At 31.3% G+C, this 14832-nt stretch overlaps 1 protein-coding gene across 1 annotated transcript; it reads left to right on the plus strand.

Moving 5' to 3' along the window:
* Nucleotides 1–4399: 4399 nt before the first annotated feature.
* LOC111716868 (1-phosphatidylinositol 4,5-bisphosphate phosphodiesterase delta-4) lies at nt 4400–14673 on the plus strand. The gene is made up of 12 exons (XM_023492376.1): nt 4400–4497; nt 5018–5078; nt 6828–6939; nt 7426–7469; nt 8551–8618; nt 8764–8813; nt 11602–11696; nt 12818–12929; nt 13020–13090; nt 13507–13583; nt 13886–13961; nt 14363–14673. Exons 2-12 carry the CDS (start codon nt 5019–5021, stop codon nt 14543–14545), a joined length of 948 nt encoding a protein of 315 aa, XP_023348144.1. The 5' UTR covers nt 4400–4497; nt 5018; the 3' UTR covers nt 14546–14673.
* Nucleotides 14674–14832: the final 159 nt, after the last annotated feature.

The raw sequence follows: 14832 nt of genomic DNA on the forward strand, positions 1-14832 counted from the left end.
GTCAGGACTTTTGATAATACGTCTACACCTTTAAGTCAGGACTTTTGATAATACGTCTACAGTCCCTTTAAGTCAGGACTTTTGATAATACGTCTACAGTCCCTTTAAGTCAGGACTTTTGATATTCCGTCTACAGTCCCTTTAAGTCCTGGTTGCATTCAACAAATTTCCAATATGAAAACAAAATCGGAATCCCCATGGCAACTCGAACTAGAATTTTTTGGTTAGACAAATCATTCGCTTGTGTTGTGATCTTCAATGATTACTTTACAGCACAGCACGATTAAAAAAACAGTTGAATGCACCATGAACAGAAGTTTTTATCAAACTTTGCAAGAATAATCTATGTCACGAAAACTCTAGAAATCCGCTCAAAATAAACATTTTTGTAGTTTTTAAACCGGAAATAAATAATTTTATCTCTCGATCAAATTTGAAAACTGTCAGATATATCCTTGGAAACCTTGAAATATCAATAGTATCAATGCAGGCTAAAAAATGGATAGTTTGTCTAAAAAGTTGCCCGGGCCTGTCAGGAAGAGAATGCGAAGACGACCTAAAAAGCTGGGAGAATGGAGGGATGTAGTGTCTAAGTAAGAAAATCACCTACAGAATATATTTGATTGAAAATGTATTAAAGTCTTATTTTAATAAATAATGGCGCAACTTGTTATCGAGAATTAGACAGAGCTCGGCAATTTTCATGCTGTCTGAGCTGTGGAAATCCGATCATCGATTTTTCTAAAAGTCGTGGCCACTGATTGACAGTTTTTCAAAAAAAAAGTATATAATCTCTATCTTGATTTCTCAATAGGGGTAAATCATATATGGGACTCTTTAAAAATTTAGTGTAAGTTCCTTGGGAAGCTATTTGAAATCCCCTTAAACAAAATTAAGTTTTCAGAATGTAAACTAAAGATAAATACCTAGAAAAAAATTTGGCTAAAACACTTGGTTTTAAAGTGAAAATTTCTTAGATTACTTAGCAACAATCTTAATTAAGTGTTCAGTGGCCGAATGGGCGGCGGTTTAAATTTAAGCCGCGGCTTAAATATGGTTGGTTCCACTTAAAATTGTATCAAATGTTTCAAGATTTAAGCCGGCGCTTAATTTAAACCGGGTTTTGGCGGATTTTGGCGGATTTAAACTACGGCTCAAATTCTTTAAATTCCATCTCAGTTTATATAGGTTTAAAATACATTTAAGTACAATTCACGTATTTGCGTCAACAAAAAACATTTTAAGTTTCTTTTTCCATTTTCTTTGCAAATAATATGATTTCGAACTGTAATTTCTCGACAAATAAAAACAAGATGTATTCTACAGATCTTGTATTTTTAATACATTGAACAGTGTTCTTCAAGGGGGGTAGAAATTTAAAAAATAAACGTCGATGAAATCGGCCAATTGGTTCATGTTGAGCTATGATAGGCCCTTATCAGAACATGGTTTTATTTAAATCAGATCTTTTCCTTATTGTCTTTTATTCCCATTTTTAGCTTTGCTGATATGGGTTCTCAAAACCTCAAAATATCCTTGAATACATGTTGATGGCAAGAAAATACTTAATACTACTTTGTCTTTTTCCATTATTAATTTTGCTTCTGGTGTAAATTCACTGTTAAAAACATGTGTGTAAAATAGCACTAATCTAAAGCTCGATATCGAGAGTAGCAACTTTTAAATTCAAAGCTAATGTTCTTGGTCCCATGGGTTTCGGCCACAAGGAATTAATTTAGGTCCTTTGAACGGCAAAAGATACGGATCCATGGATTCACAACACACAAGTTTAGACCTCAAAACATATAGATATTTATTTATCAGGGGCCTTAAAAATAACATTTTTGGAAAATATATTCTTTTTCGATCTCAATTAATATTTGGTTGATCGGGCCCAAGTCCTACATAACCCAGGATACCGGCCAACATTTTGCCATCAGTCAATTTTGACTTGAAAATATTTTTGAAATCAAAACAGAAATATATCTGCAAAATCTTGATTTACTTTCTTTATAATGCCAATGGTTTGATCTAAGCATGTTATATTAGCATAAATATAAAAATGAATTACTGAACTCTTAAATTCAAATATTTTGAAAACGATTGAACAAGAATCAGAATACATCTAAAATTAAATAATGAGCGCTAATATTGAAATTGTGCAGTATTGAGGGAGTGCAAATATCCGATTAAGATGTCAAATATCCGATTAAAATGTGCAAATATCCGATAAAGATGTGCAAATATTCGATTAAGGTGTGCAAATATCCGATTAAGATGTGTAAATATCCGATTAAGATGTGCGAATATCCGATTAAGATGTGCAAATATCCGATTAAGATGTGCAAATATCCGATAAAGATGTGCAAATATCTGATTAAGATGTGCAAATATCTGATTATGATGTGCAAACTCCCGGAATTCCCGAATGCTTTTGACCGGAAATGTAAACAAAGAATTTAGATTCATAAACAGCTGAGATTCTACAGAGCTTTAGGATTTAAATAAAAAAATTAACCCTTCAATCTCTGCAGTCCAAAAATGATAAACCACTTCGGAGCAGTCCGAAATATCACACTTTTTGTACCATTTATGCTTTCCATTAGTAACTCTTTTCACATGGACTGTCCCATCCTGAACTGGGATGCGAGGGGTAGGGTTAAAAAAAATTGATCTTTATATAAAGCGAGTGTTTGCGAAAAATTAAAGGGAGTATAGGCTTACGTCGAAAAATATTCGATGGTGATTGCTACTAATATTCGACGCATTCGTATAAAGTTGATATTTCATTATATTTTTTATTTTTTATGATCCGAGAGTTCATTTTGAAAATATTCTTTCATGTTTCGAGAATTCTTGATAAAGAAGACGACAGTTTCATATTTTTCAGGAATGTTCGAAAATCCACACCACCCGTGAAAACAAGTTGCAAGCGAAAAATTAAATAGTATAAAATATCAACTATATACTAATGCATAGAAAAAAAATCGATGATTATAGGTTGTAATACCTGAATGATTTGTTTGGAATAGAATTGATTTTTTACGATCCGAGTCGAATATTGAAACTTTCTGAATTTGTATAGACGCTACGTTCTTCGGTATAAGTCGTTTTTAACAATTTTCTCCTGATAGACACAACAGATAGAAGTAAGATTTTAGAAATTTCCATCGAATATTTTTCGACATAAACCTTTACCCAACGTGGATTTAACGGTTCTGTCAATATTCCAGAAAAACATGATTAAAATCGCAATTTGAACTATTAAACATAATCTTTTAGCCATTTTTCTTATTTACTTTTTTGTCAGCATATACGTTTTGAATGAAAAGTATAAAGAAAAAAAATCCATAAGTTTAAATTGATTGTTAAATTATAGACCAAATCGCGTATGATTTCAAATAGAAGAAACCGAATGCCTCTCACTTTGTTTAGTCCGTGGTACCCCCTTTCATTTTTCGAGAACACTCCCTTTATGTTGTTTGGACTTAATGTAAAAGATTGAACAGTATTTTTCTCACTCAGAACGATAAACATTTGACATTCTAACCCTTTTCTCTGTTTCCTTCCCCTCCCATGAAAGCAGGTATAAATTCACAGAAATTCTCTGTTTAGAAAAAGAAATTTACAGGGTTTCACTGCACATTAATACACTTAAAGGGACTGTAAGCATAATTTCAAGTAACCCGATTCATAACGGTACTCTTAATAGCTTTGTTTGATCAAGTATGAATTAGATATCAATGATTCAAATTTTGGAAACTGATTTTATATTTATAGTTTGTTTCTCTTCCAAAGTGACTTGCGCATTTATAAATTCTACTGTAGAAAAACGCATAGGAATGATCAGAATTAAACACTTTTAAACCTAGAAAAACGACAACATCTTCCACGTAATTGATCAGATAAAGGTTTAATTGGGTACCGTTGTGAATTGGGTATTATAACTTGTACACGAAGGGTACCTTGAAGTTACATTTTGCAGTCCCCTTTCTTAATATTGTTCAAGTTTTTTTAACTATGCTCTGTGTATAATAAACTGCCCTTATTGTTCAAGTTTCCTTAACTATGCTCTGTGTATAATAAACTGCCCTTATTGTTCAAGTTTCCTTAACTATGCTCTGTGTATAATAAACTGCCCTTATTGTTCAAGTTTCCTTAACTATGCTCTGTGTATAATAAACTGCCCTTATTGTTCAAGTTTCCTTAACTATGCTCTGTGTATAATAAACTGCCCTTATTGTTCAAGTTTCCTTAACTATGCTCTGTGTATAATAAACTGCCCTTATTGTTCAAGTTTCCTTAACTATGCTCTGTGTATAATAAACTGCCCTTATTGTTCAAGTTTCCTTAACTATGCTCTGTGTAAACTAAACNTCCTGTATCCAACCCTATATATTCTAGGATAGATCTGAGTAAACTGTATATCCATTATCTACCTGCATCTAACCCTATCTCCCAGAAGCTGTATAATGTTGCTCCAGATAAACTGTTCAGGTGAGTTCAGAGTTAGACTATTTAAAACTGAAAACTGTAATTTCGCCTTCAGAGGAACGGTCTTGTTTTGATGGCTAGGCAAGCAGAAACTTAATAATTCTTCTTTATCAGAATAAGATGTTTGAATATAAAGATTTCAATTCACACCAAACCAATTATACTTTTTTGAGACCGTTTATAGATAATGGGTTTTGCGCATATAAAACAATATCAACCGATTTGGAAAAGCGCGAGCTCATTTGTAATCTGGGAAAGATATCAATTCTTTAATCTAGGATGCATATGAAATAATCTAGGATGGAAATGAATTATGTAGGATGGATATGAATTATCTAGGATGGATATGAATTATCCAGTATGGATATGAATTATCAAGGCCGGATGGATATAAATTATCTAGGATGTATATAAATTATTTAGGGTAGATATAAATTATCTAGGATGGATATGAATTATCTAGGATGGACATAAATTATCTAGGATGAATATAAATTATCCAGGATGAATATAAATTATCTAGGATGGATATGGCGGATATTGTTGAGGTTAGGAAAGGTTTCTCCACCGATACATTTAACCAGGTAAATTCTTTTGATATCAATTTATTAACTATAAAATATATCCATATCATAAAATATTACGGTATCTTAGGATTCATTTAACTTTGATGCGGAATAGGCCGGTTCTGTAAAAAATGGTGTTCGGTATTTTCCCTAAGGCATTTTCCCAAGGACGACTTTCCAAGTGACAATTTCCCAAGTTGCAACTTCCCAAATGTGCAATTTTCCAAGCGGCAACTGTCCAAGGGTTAGATTAGGCCTTCCGAGACGCCGCAAGCTGCAATGAGGGCTGAGCACTGCGAATAGGATGAGCTAGAGGGGCCGAGCGCTGCGGTAAGAACAGGCTAGGGGGAGAGCACTGCGGCTAGGAAAATTGCCGTTTTGGAAATTGCGCAGTTGGGAAGTTGCCAGTTGCCAGTCCTGGACCAGTCCTGTAAAACTGGACCCGAATCCTGGATCAGTCATTTAAAACTTGACGAGGATCCTGGATCAGTCATGTAAAAATGGTTCTGAATCCAGGATCAGTTCTACAATAAATGGACCCGGATCCCGGATCAGTCCTTCAAAAACCAGACTGAGATCCTTGATCTGTCTTACACGAAATAGACTCGAATTCCACCGGATCCTGGACCTGTATTGCAAAAATGGATCCGGATTCAGATGCAGATCAAAATCATGAATTTTCTTTTTCTTTTCTCACTATTTATTTACTATTAAGAGATTAGGACGTTTTCAATAAACTCTTTGTAAATAACTCTTAAGATTTGCGTTTTCAGAGAAAAAAATTTTTCGTTTAAAATTTATATTTTGACACTTGAATTCGGATTAGCGGATCTGCACATTTTAGCGGATCCAGCGGATCCGTGGATCCAACGCACTGATATAGACTCCAGGAAAATGTTAATAACCGTATCCGGGTATGTCCAACTATATCAACAATCCAGAATATCAGATTTTACATTTCCAAATATTTAAAAATGATATTCAATTCATACTTTTTCTCTGAAATCACAAAATAGTATGTTGTCAGTAACTTTAGGTTACCTGCCATAGAGAATATAATATATATTAGAGAGGAATTAAAAGAATCTCTCGTTATGACTTTTTTCAGTCCCTTTCAGCCTGAAAGGGAGCTCAAAGTGTACAAATCATGTAAATGTTCACAAATTATGTGCAGTACAGTACATTAATACAGTATGTTCCCTAGACTATTCATTTCAATTTCGAAATTTTTAAAGCTGTTAAATAAACTTTATAATGAATTAGGTGAATAAAAACCATCATTTGATTTATAGTTATAACGGAAAATCATCGTTTGTAAAGTGAAAGGCATAGAGTTGTGAAATGATCATTGGTCAATTATGAAACCAGTCTATTTCATAATTTGGTTTTCTTTTAACAATAATATTAGATTTTCTATAAAATGATATTCCAGGGCCCTAAAGGCTATATAGCATAAATATGTGAAGTACACCTGCAGTATGGAAACACTACAACAAATTGGCCGTTTTACACTTTTTTCTAGTAAATTCCCCTCTATATACATTCTATTCTCTATGATACCTACTTTGTTATGTAATAATAAGTGTACTATGTAAATGAAAATGTCCTAGGAAACTAAAATCCAGAACTTTATTTTCAGGTACATATTTACGTACTTGGGACTAGAGAAAATTCTAACTTTTCCTTAAACAAACTTTACAATTTTTTTCCGGAAACTTATTTTACATGACTTTCTTACATGAACACTGAACAGTTTAATATGTCTAGGTTGAGAGAAAAATGAAAAAAACGAATAATTTCTCTAAGTTCCTGAACCCTGATCATAGTTTCTCAATTATTTTCGATCATAGGAACAAGAAGGGTATTCCATATACTTTAGGTAGATATTTTTTCTATTTTATAAATTCTATCTTCTATCCTATATATATATCTTTTTTTCTTATTCTTCTATCTTCTTACAACTATCAACTATTTTCTATCTTTTCTTAATATTTCTATATTCTTCTATCTATCCTCATTTAGTGTATTTCATTAGATTTTTATAATTCTATCATCTAATTTCTATTGTCTGTTTACTATTTACTATTTACTATCCATTTACTATTTACTATCTTGTATATGCCATCTTATTTATGCTATCTTATATTTTCCATCGTCTACCGTCTTTTTTATCTTCTATGTTTTTCTTTTATCTTCTATTTCCAGTACTGTTGCATATCATTTTCTTATTTTCTATCTTTTTCCTTCTTCCGGTTATTTTCTTATTTTATTTAATCCATCTTGTATTCTCCTTTTTCTCTTCTTATCTTTTATTATCTATCTTTTAATATATTTCTTATATTTTCTAATTTTCTTTATATTTTAGATTTAATCTGTAACAGCACCGAGGTGCGGGATACCTGGGTTCAGGTCTGTATTTTTACAAGCAGGGTAGGGTAGGCGGCCATGAGCCACCTCATTCCTTCTTCCTAGCCCCTGCTATTCCTACTTCCAGGCCGCTCTTTTTAGGCGTGGAAAAAGTGGGAATGGTGGTGGCTTGAGTAATTCTGTGGCTCCGAGCATAAATTGTAGTGGCTGAGGTCTATCTGCGACTCAGAACAGAAATTAGGGTGGCTCGTTTCTTCTTAATGTGGCTTGGAGCAGAAATATTGTGACCCATGCCTACCCTCTCTTCTTTGACAAGTTTCGGTATCTTTTATATTTGAATGTTTATGTTTGTGAGAAGAATTGAATAGGTGTAAACTAATGAACCCGAGGTTAAGTGTCAAGTAGCTTAAACACCTCGAGGCACTGTTCAGCCGAACCTTAATGCTTATTAGGGAAATATATATTATATTATGTTACATTATCTGATTATATATTTCATTAAATAGACAGTAAATCTACGAAATATCTTAGATATGTTCTATACATCTAGAACATATGAACTCTGTATTGTTCAGTACATTAGATTTAACTGTAAGGGACTGCAAGTGTAATTTTAAGTAAACCTCCATGCAAATATGGCATGATCGATTTACAACGGTAACCTTGAAAGCGTTGTCGAAGTATGAATTAGATATTAATGCTTATGTTAAAAAAAAAGTTACTTTGAGTGAGAAAAACGACGTTATCTTCCACAGTTTTGATCAAATTATTGTATCAATGTAAATCGGCGGTTGCCATCTTTAAATAGAGGGTCATTTGAAATAACATTTACTTTCCCTTGAAGTTCTTGTATTTCGAGTGACCCAGTATGGTTTATCTAGGGAACAACTAGAAGAAAATTTTTTTCAGCTAGTAAACTTTTATATTCCAACAATTTCCTTCATTGTGTCTGCTTCATATATCCGCAAGAAACTTTTGTAGAGAAACCACAATCGAAAACAATCAATGTTCAGATAGAAAAACAAGGATTTAATGTGTACGATTGTGAATCAAACATACCACATGCTGTTTCTTTAAAGTGGGAAACTGATTTCAAACTGATTTGAACTGAATGGTTTTCTAGGTTTGTGATCAGCTGATAGAAAGTATGAAGGAGGTTGAGTATCAAAAAGAATACGAACTTTATCTCAGGAAACTAAAACTGCTTTTCTTTTTAAAATCAATACTTTAAAAATAAAACTTTTATTGATGAGACCGGAAGAAAATAAGATAAGATTGTTCAAATTGTTAAAAATGCATTTGAATTCTGTTTTGCAGTTAAAGTATGTGTCTGCAGGGGTATTTTTACTTCAGCGGATAAAAGCAAGAATGGATACTTGTTCCTCGGTAATATATTTTATATTCTTTAGAGGACGTTCAGAATATATTTTATATTCCTTTAGAGGACTTTCAGAATATATTTTATATTCTTTAGAGGACTTTCAGAATATAATTTATATTCTGTAGAGGACTATCAGAATGTATTTTATATTCTTTAGAGGACTTTAAGAATATAATTTATATTCTGTAGAGGACTATCAGAATATATTTTATATTCTTTAGAGGACTTTCAGAATATATTTTATATTCTTTGAGGACTTTCAGTATATATTTTATATTCTTTAGAGGACTTTCAGAATATATTTTAGAGGACTTTCAGAATATATTTTATATTCTTTAGAGGACTTTCAGAATATATTTTATATTCTTTAGAGGACTTTCAGAATACATTTTATATTCTTTAGAGGACTTTCAGAATATAATTTATATTCTGTAGAGGACTATCAGAATATATTTTATATTCTTTAGAGGACTATACTATCAGAATATATTTTATATTCTGTAGAGGTCTATCAGAATATATTTTATATTCTGTAGAGGACTATCAGAATATATTTTATAATCTTTAGAGGACTATCAAAATATATTTTATATTCCTTTAGAGGACTTTTAGAATATATTTTATATTCCTTTAAAGGACTTTCAGAACATATCTTATATTAGATACTTTAGAGGACTATATCAGAAAATATTTTATATTTCTTTAGAGGACTATCAAAATATATTTTATATTAGATACTTTAGAGGACTATCAGAATATATTTTATATTAGAGACGTTAGAGGACTATCAGAATATATTTTATATTAGAGACATTAGATGACTATCGGAATATATTTTATATTAGAGACTTTAGGGGACTATCAGAATACATTTTATATTCCTTTAGAGGACTATCAGAATATATTTTATATTAGAGACTTTAGATAACTATCAGAATATAATTTATATTAGAGACTTTAGATAACTATCAGAATATACATTTTATATTCCTTTAGAGGACTATCAGAATATATTTTATATTAGAGACTTTAGATAACTATCAGAATATAATTTATATTAGAGACTTTAGATAACTATCAGAATATATTTTAACTTTACAAGATTGCCATAATATCTAGGACTACACAGATTACATTTTAGAATTCAGGGGACTAATGGATTTAATTTAAGAGAAAAATTAGTAAATATGTTAGATTGGACTTTATAATTGCTAGGACTAAAGAGTATACACCTTATACTATAATAATCATTGGAGTAAGGATTATATTTGATCTTAACTTGTATTCTCTGGAATTTTTATATCTTTTACGAGGGTGGAGGGGGGCAGGGGGGTTGTTTTAGTTTCCGGACTTTCACAGTTCATAGAGAGATATCAAGCAATTTGATGTAGATACTACTTTTTTTACAATTTATTTATTTTTTATCTTTTTCCAGATGTTTTTATGAATGTAGATACTACTAAATAATTAAATTAAAGCATTGAAAAAGAACAATATTGACTAGAACCTATTCTGCATAATTTAAAATTCAATTAAAATATTTTTCTCACGGTATTTAAACTACTAGCAGGGAAGCAAGAACTAAAGATTTGAAGGGACTGTACATGAATTTTAAGTGACCCGAGGCTGAATTTAAAGAATTTGAACTGCCTCGCTGAACCGGTTCCCATTAAGCGCCGGCTCAAATCTCGAAACACTTATCATAATTTCAAGTTGAACCAGCTGTGTTTGAAGTTTTGAACCGCTTGTCATATTTGAACCGATTCATATCGAGGTACCCTCTAAACTTTTATCTAAGTAACAATGAGGAAGATATTAAATTAAATTCTGATAAATTCATTTTCTAAAATATTCGCAAAAGTCACTTTTAAAAAGAGAACCCAAAAATATTTATAATAATTTTTAGATGTAAAAAACAAGGATGTCCCCGTCATCCTTGATCAGTAAAATGTTTAAATGATACCGTTGTAAATCGTACATGCCACTTGAAATTACGGTTGGAGTCAATTTAATCTACAAAATCAGAATTTATAATATTGCATTTATTCACTTTTCTGAATCTTATTGAAATTGCTTTAAATCTTTTAGGTTGAACTATGCTTGAGAACATATTTAGATGTAGTACGCACAATATTTTGATTTTTCTGTGCACTGTGTGCATGTTTCAGTTCTGAGTTTTTGTAGTCCGTTTCACGTTCATGTTCATGTTTCAGTTCTGTGTTTTTGTAGTCCGTTCCACGTTCATGTTCATGTTTCAGTTCTGTGTTTTTGTAGTCCGTTCCACGTTCATGTTCATGTTTCAGTTCTGTGTTTTTGTAGTCCGTTCCACGTTCATGTTCATGTTTCAGTTNNNNTTATTATTATTATCATTAAGTTCTGAGTTTTTGTAGTCCGTTCCACGTTCATGTTCATGTTTCAGTTCTGTGTTTTGTAGTCCGTTCCATGTTCATGTTCATATTTCAGTTCTGTGTTTTGTAGTCCGTTCCACGTTCATGTTCATGTTTCAATTCTCATTTATAAACCTAGACTCTACGAAGTGCGTACAGATCTTTTAAATCTGAACTGTGCGTAGTGCGTACATTTTCTAAATTTGAATTCTGTGCAAAGACGGAGTTTAAAATGTAATATGGTTCTCTAGTACTTTAGGTAATGTTTATTCCATTCCTTTCCTCTACAAACTTTTAATTTTATTGTTTTCATTATACTCAACCTTACATCCAGAACTATTCAGAACAGATCAGAACAGAAACCAGATAAAAAGAAAAGATATTATTAATATTTTAAATTTTCTAGATGAATTCGCGATGATGCTGAAGCAAATTAATATTTATCTTGCTCCGGATGAGATTGAGAAAGTTTTCGCTCAGGCAAACATTGATAAATTTACGGTAAATGATGATATTTTGAACATTATGTAGTACAACCTTCATCTAAAGTACGAACCAACCAATCTCAAGTTTAAAAACACATGATTATAATCCTTACTTTGATATACAAACCATAGTTTTGCATGAAAACTCTTGATATTGAATACAAACTTATATCTTGAATACAAACTTATATCTTGAATACAAACATCCATCTTGAATACAAACCTCCATAATGAATACCAACCTCTATCTTGAATACAAACTTATATCTTGAATACAAACATCCATCTTGAATACAAACCTCCATGATGAATACCAACCTCTATCTTGAATAAAAATCTCCATCTTGAATACAAACCTCCATATTGAATACAAACCCCCATCTTTAATACAAATCTCCATCTTGAATACCAACCTATATCTTGAATAAAAATCTCCATCTTGAATACAAACCTCCCTCTTGAATACAAACCTCCATCTTGAATACAAACCTTCATTTTGTATACCAACCTCCATCCTAAATAAAAATCTTCATCTTGAATACAAACCTCCATCTTGAATACAAACCTCCATATTGAATACAAACCCCAATCTTTAATACAAATCTCCACCTTGAATACAAACCTCGATCTTGATTACAAACCTACATCTTTAATACAAACCTCCATTTTTAATACAAACCTCCAAATTAAATACAAGCCTCCATCTTAAATACAAAACCTCTATATTAAATACAAACCACTATATTAAATACAAACCTCCATCTTGAATACAAACCTCCATCTTGAATACAAACCTCCATCTTGAATACAAACCTCCATCTTGAATACAAACCTCCATATTAAATACAAACCTCCATCTTAAATACAAACCTCCATCTTAAAAAAGAAACCTCCATCTTATATACATACCTCCATCTTGAATACTAACCATCATCTTGAATGTAAACCTTCATCTTGAATACAAACCTCCATGAGTCCATCTTGAATACAAACCTCCATCTCGAATACAAACCTCCATATTGAATAAAAACCTTCATCTTGAATAAAACCCTATTGTGCATCTTAAATGAAACCATATTGTGTTAAAAATCTCCATATTAAAATCCGCCATCTTAAATTATATTTGGTTTGGTTTAGGTGGAGGGTCAGCAGGTTTTGGACGAGGAGGAATTTCTAACATTCTTTCATCGTCTTCTAGAGAGACCAGAGTTAAATAATCTCTTTACTGAAGTATCCTCAAAATATAAAGGTTTTTGAGTTTTTAATCATGTTTACATTTTACATAATGTAATGTACAAAACGTGGTACAAAAATAAAAACTTATCTATAATTCTCCTAGGTTTGGCGATAACACCGAATGAGTTGGAAAAGTTCCTTGATGAGGTTCAAGGAGAATGTCTTGGGCTCGAGGAAACCTGAAACCTTGGATCCTTAAAACTATGAATCCTGAAGTTTATAAAAGCCATTAAACCTATAAACCATAAAAACAATGAAACCTCGCCTCCTGAATTCTCTGAAACCATTAACTTCATAAAACAATAAATAATAAATCAGAAACCATCTACCTTTAAACTTGAAACGTCTAAAACCATCAAACCTTAAACGTCTACAACCATCAAACCTTAAACGTCTAAAACCATCAAACCTTAAACGTATGAAACCATGAAACCATTAAACCTATAAACCTGAAATCCCCAAACCCTAAAACCATTACACCTGAAACCTAGAAATCAATGAAACCTAAAACCTTTAAAAGTATAAGACCTAAACAATGAAACATAAAATCAGATCCTCTTGAATCCAGGTTTAAGGTTCATAAGACCTAGGAGAGCATGAACATCATTAAGGACTACGAGATCAAGGACAAGGATGTTCTCAAGAAGGTCAAGAATCTATACATGAGGTATCGGTAACATCACTTTTGATTTGCTTATTATTATTATTATTATAATTATTATAATTATTATTATTATTATTATTATAATTATTATAATTATTATAATTATTATTATTATTATTACTATTATTATTATAATTATTATTATTATCATCATCATCATCATTATCAGTATCAGTATATATCAGTATCAGTATCAACCATTATTTCTATTACTATTATCATTATCATTGTTATAATCATCAATATAATAATATTTTAACATATTATTAAAACATTTATTCCAATTTTCACTATTTATTGTTTAGCTGGAAAGGATTTCTCAGATTTGTGATGGGATCTTCACTTTTCTTCATAACTCAATCCTCTCAACATGTTTATCAGGTTTTTTCTGAACCAACCTTTGTCAGTTAAAAAGACTACACTTGAGTATAGAAAAGCTCATGATGAATCATTCAGGAAATATGATTGCAAAAGGTCCAAAAGCTCCAAATTGCAAATAGAATTCAGATGTCGCAAAATGAACACATTGAAAAATGCACATAGCTTGCTCCAAATTTCTAAACTAGGAACCAAACTAAGCCAATTCTAACTTAGAAATGTCCTCGAGTGCCAGACGTTTCAAAAATCTCTTTTCAATATTTGATTGCAGTACAAAGGAACTTAATAGTGTGAACAATTCTCACTTCCATTACAGAATCTAAATTTCTAACCCATATAGTGGTTAGAAAGTTAGATTTTGTGACTAGTTTTCAGGCTTTTTTTGAAAATAAAAAACTGTTCAGGATATGACTCAACCGCTCTCCCACTATTATATAAACAGTTCCCACAACACATATCTGGTTGGAAATCAGGTAGTATTTGGTTGGGAATCAGGTAATATCTGGTTGGGAATCAGGTATTATCTGGTTGGGAATCAGGTAATATCTGGTTGGGAATCAAGTAATATCTGGTTGGGAATCAGGTAATTTTAGATCTCAAATCTTCATTAAAAAGGACTGTAGAGTGTAGATGTAATTTTAAGTAATCCTCATTCAAACAGTGTCATTTCCGATTCACAATGGTACTTTCTTTATACTTCTTTCTGTGAAATCATTATATTAACGAGGATGATATTAATACTTAAAATAATTAATTTTGTTACATCGTATCATTATTATTTTTTTTATTATTATCATTATCATTATTATTATTATTATTATCATTATTATTATTATTATTATCATTATCATTATATTATCAATATTATTATTAG

This window comes from Eurytemora carolleeae, unplaced genomic scaffold (genome assembly GCF_000591075.1).
Source record: "Eurytemora carolleeae unplaced genomic scaffold, Eaff_2.0 scaffold2226, whole genome shotgun sequence".
Classification (NCBI taxonomy): domain Eukaryota; kingdom Metazoa; phylum Arthropoda; class Copepoda; order Calanoida; family Temoridae; genus Eurytemora; species Eurytemora carolleeae.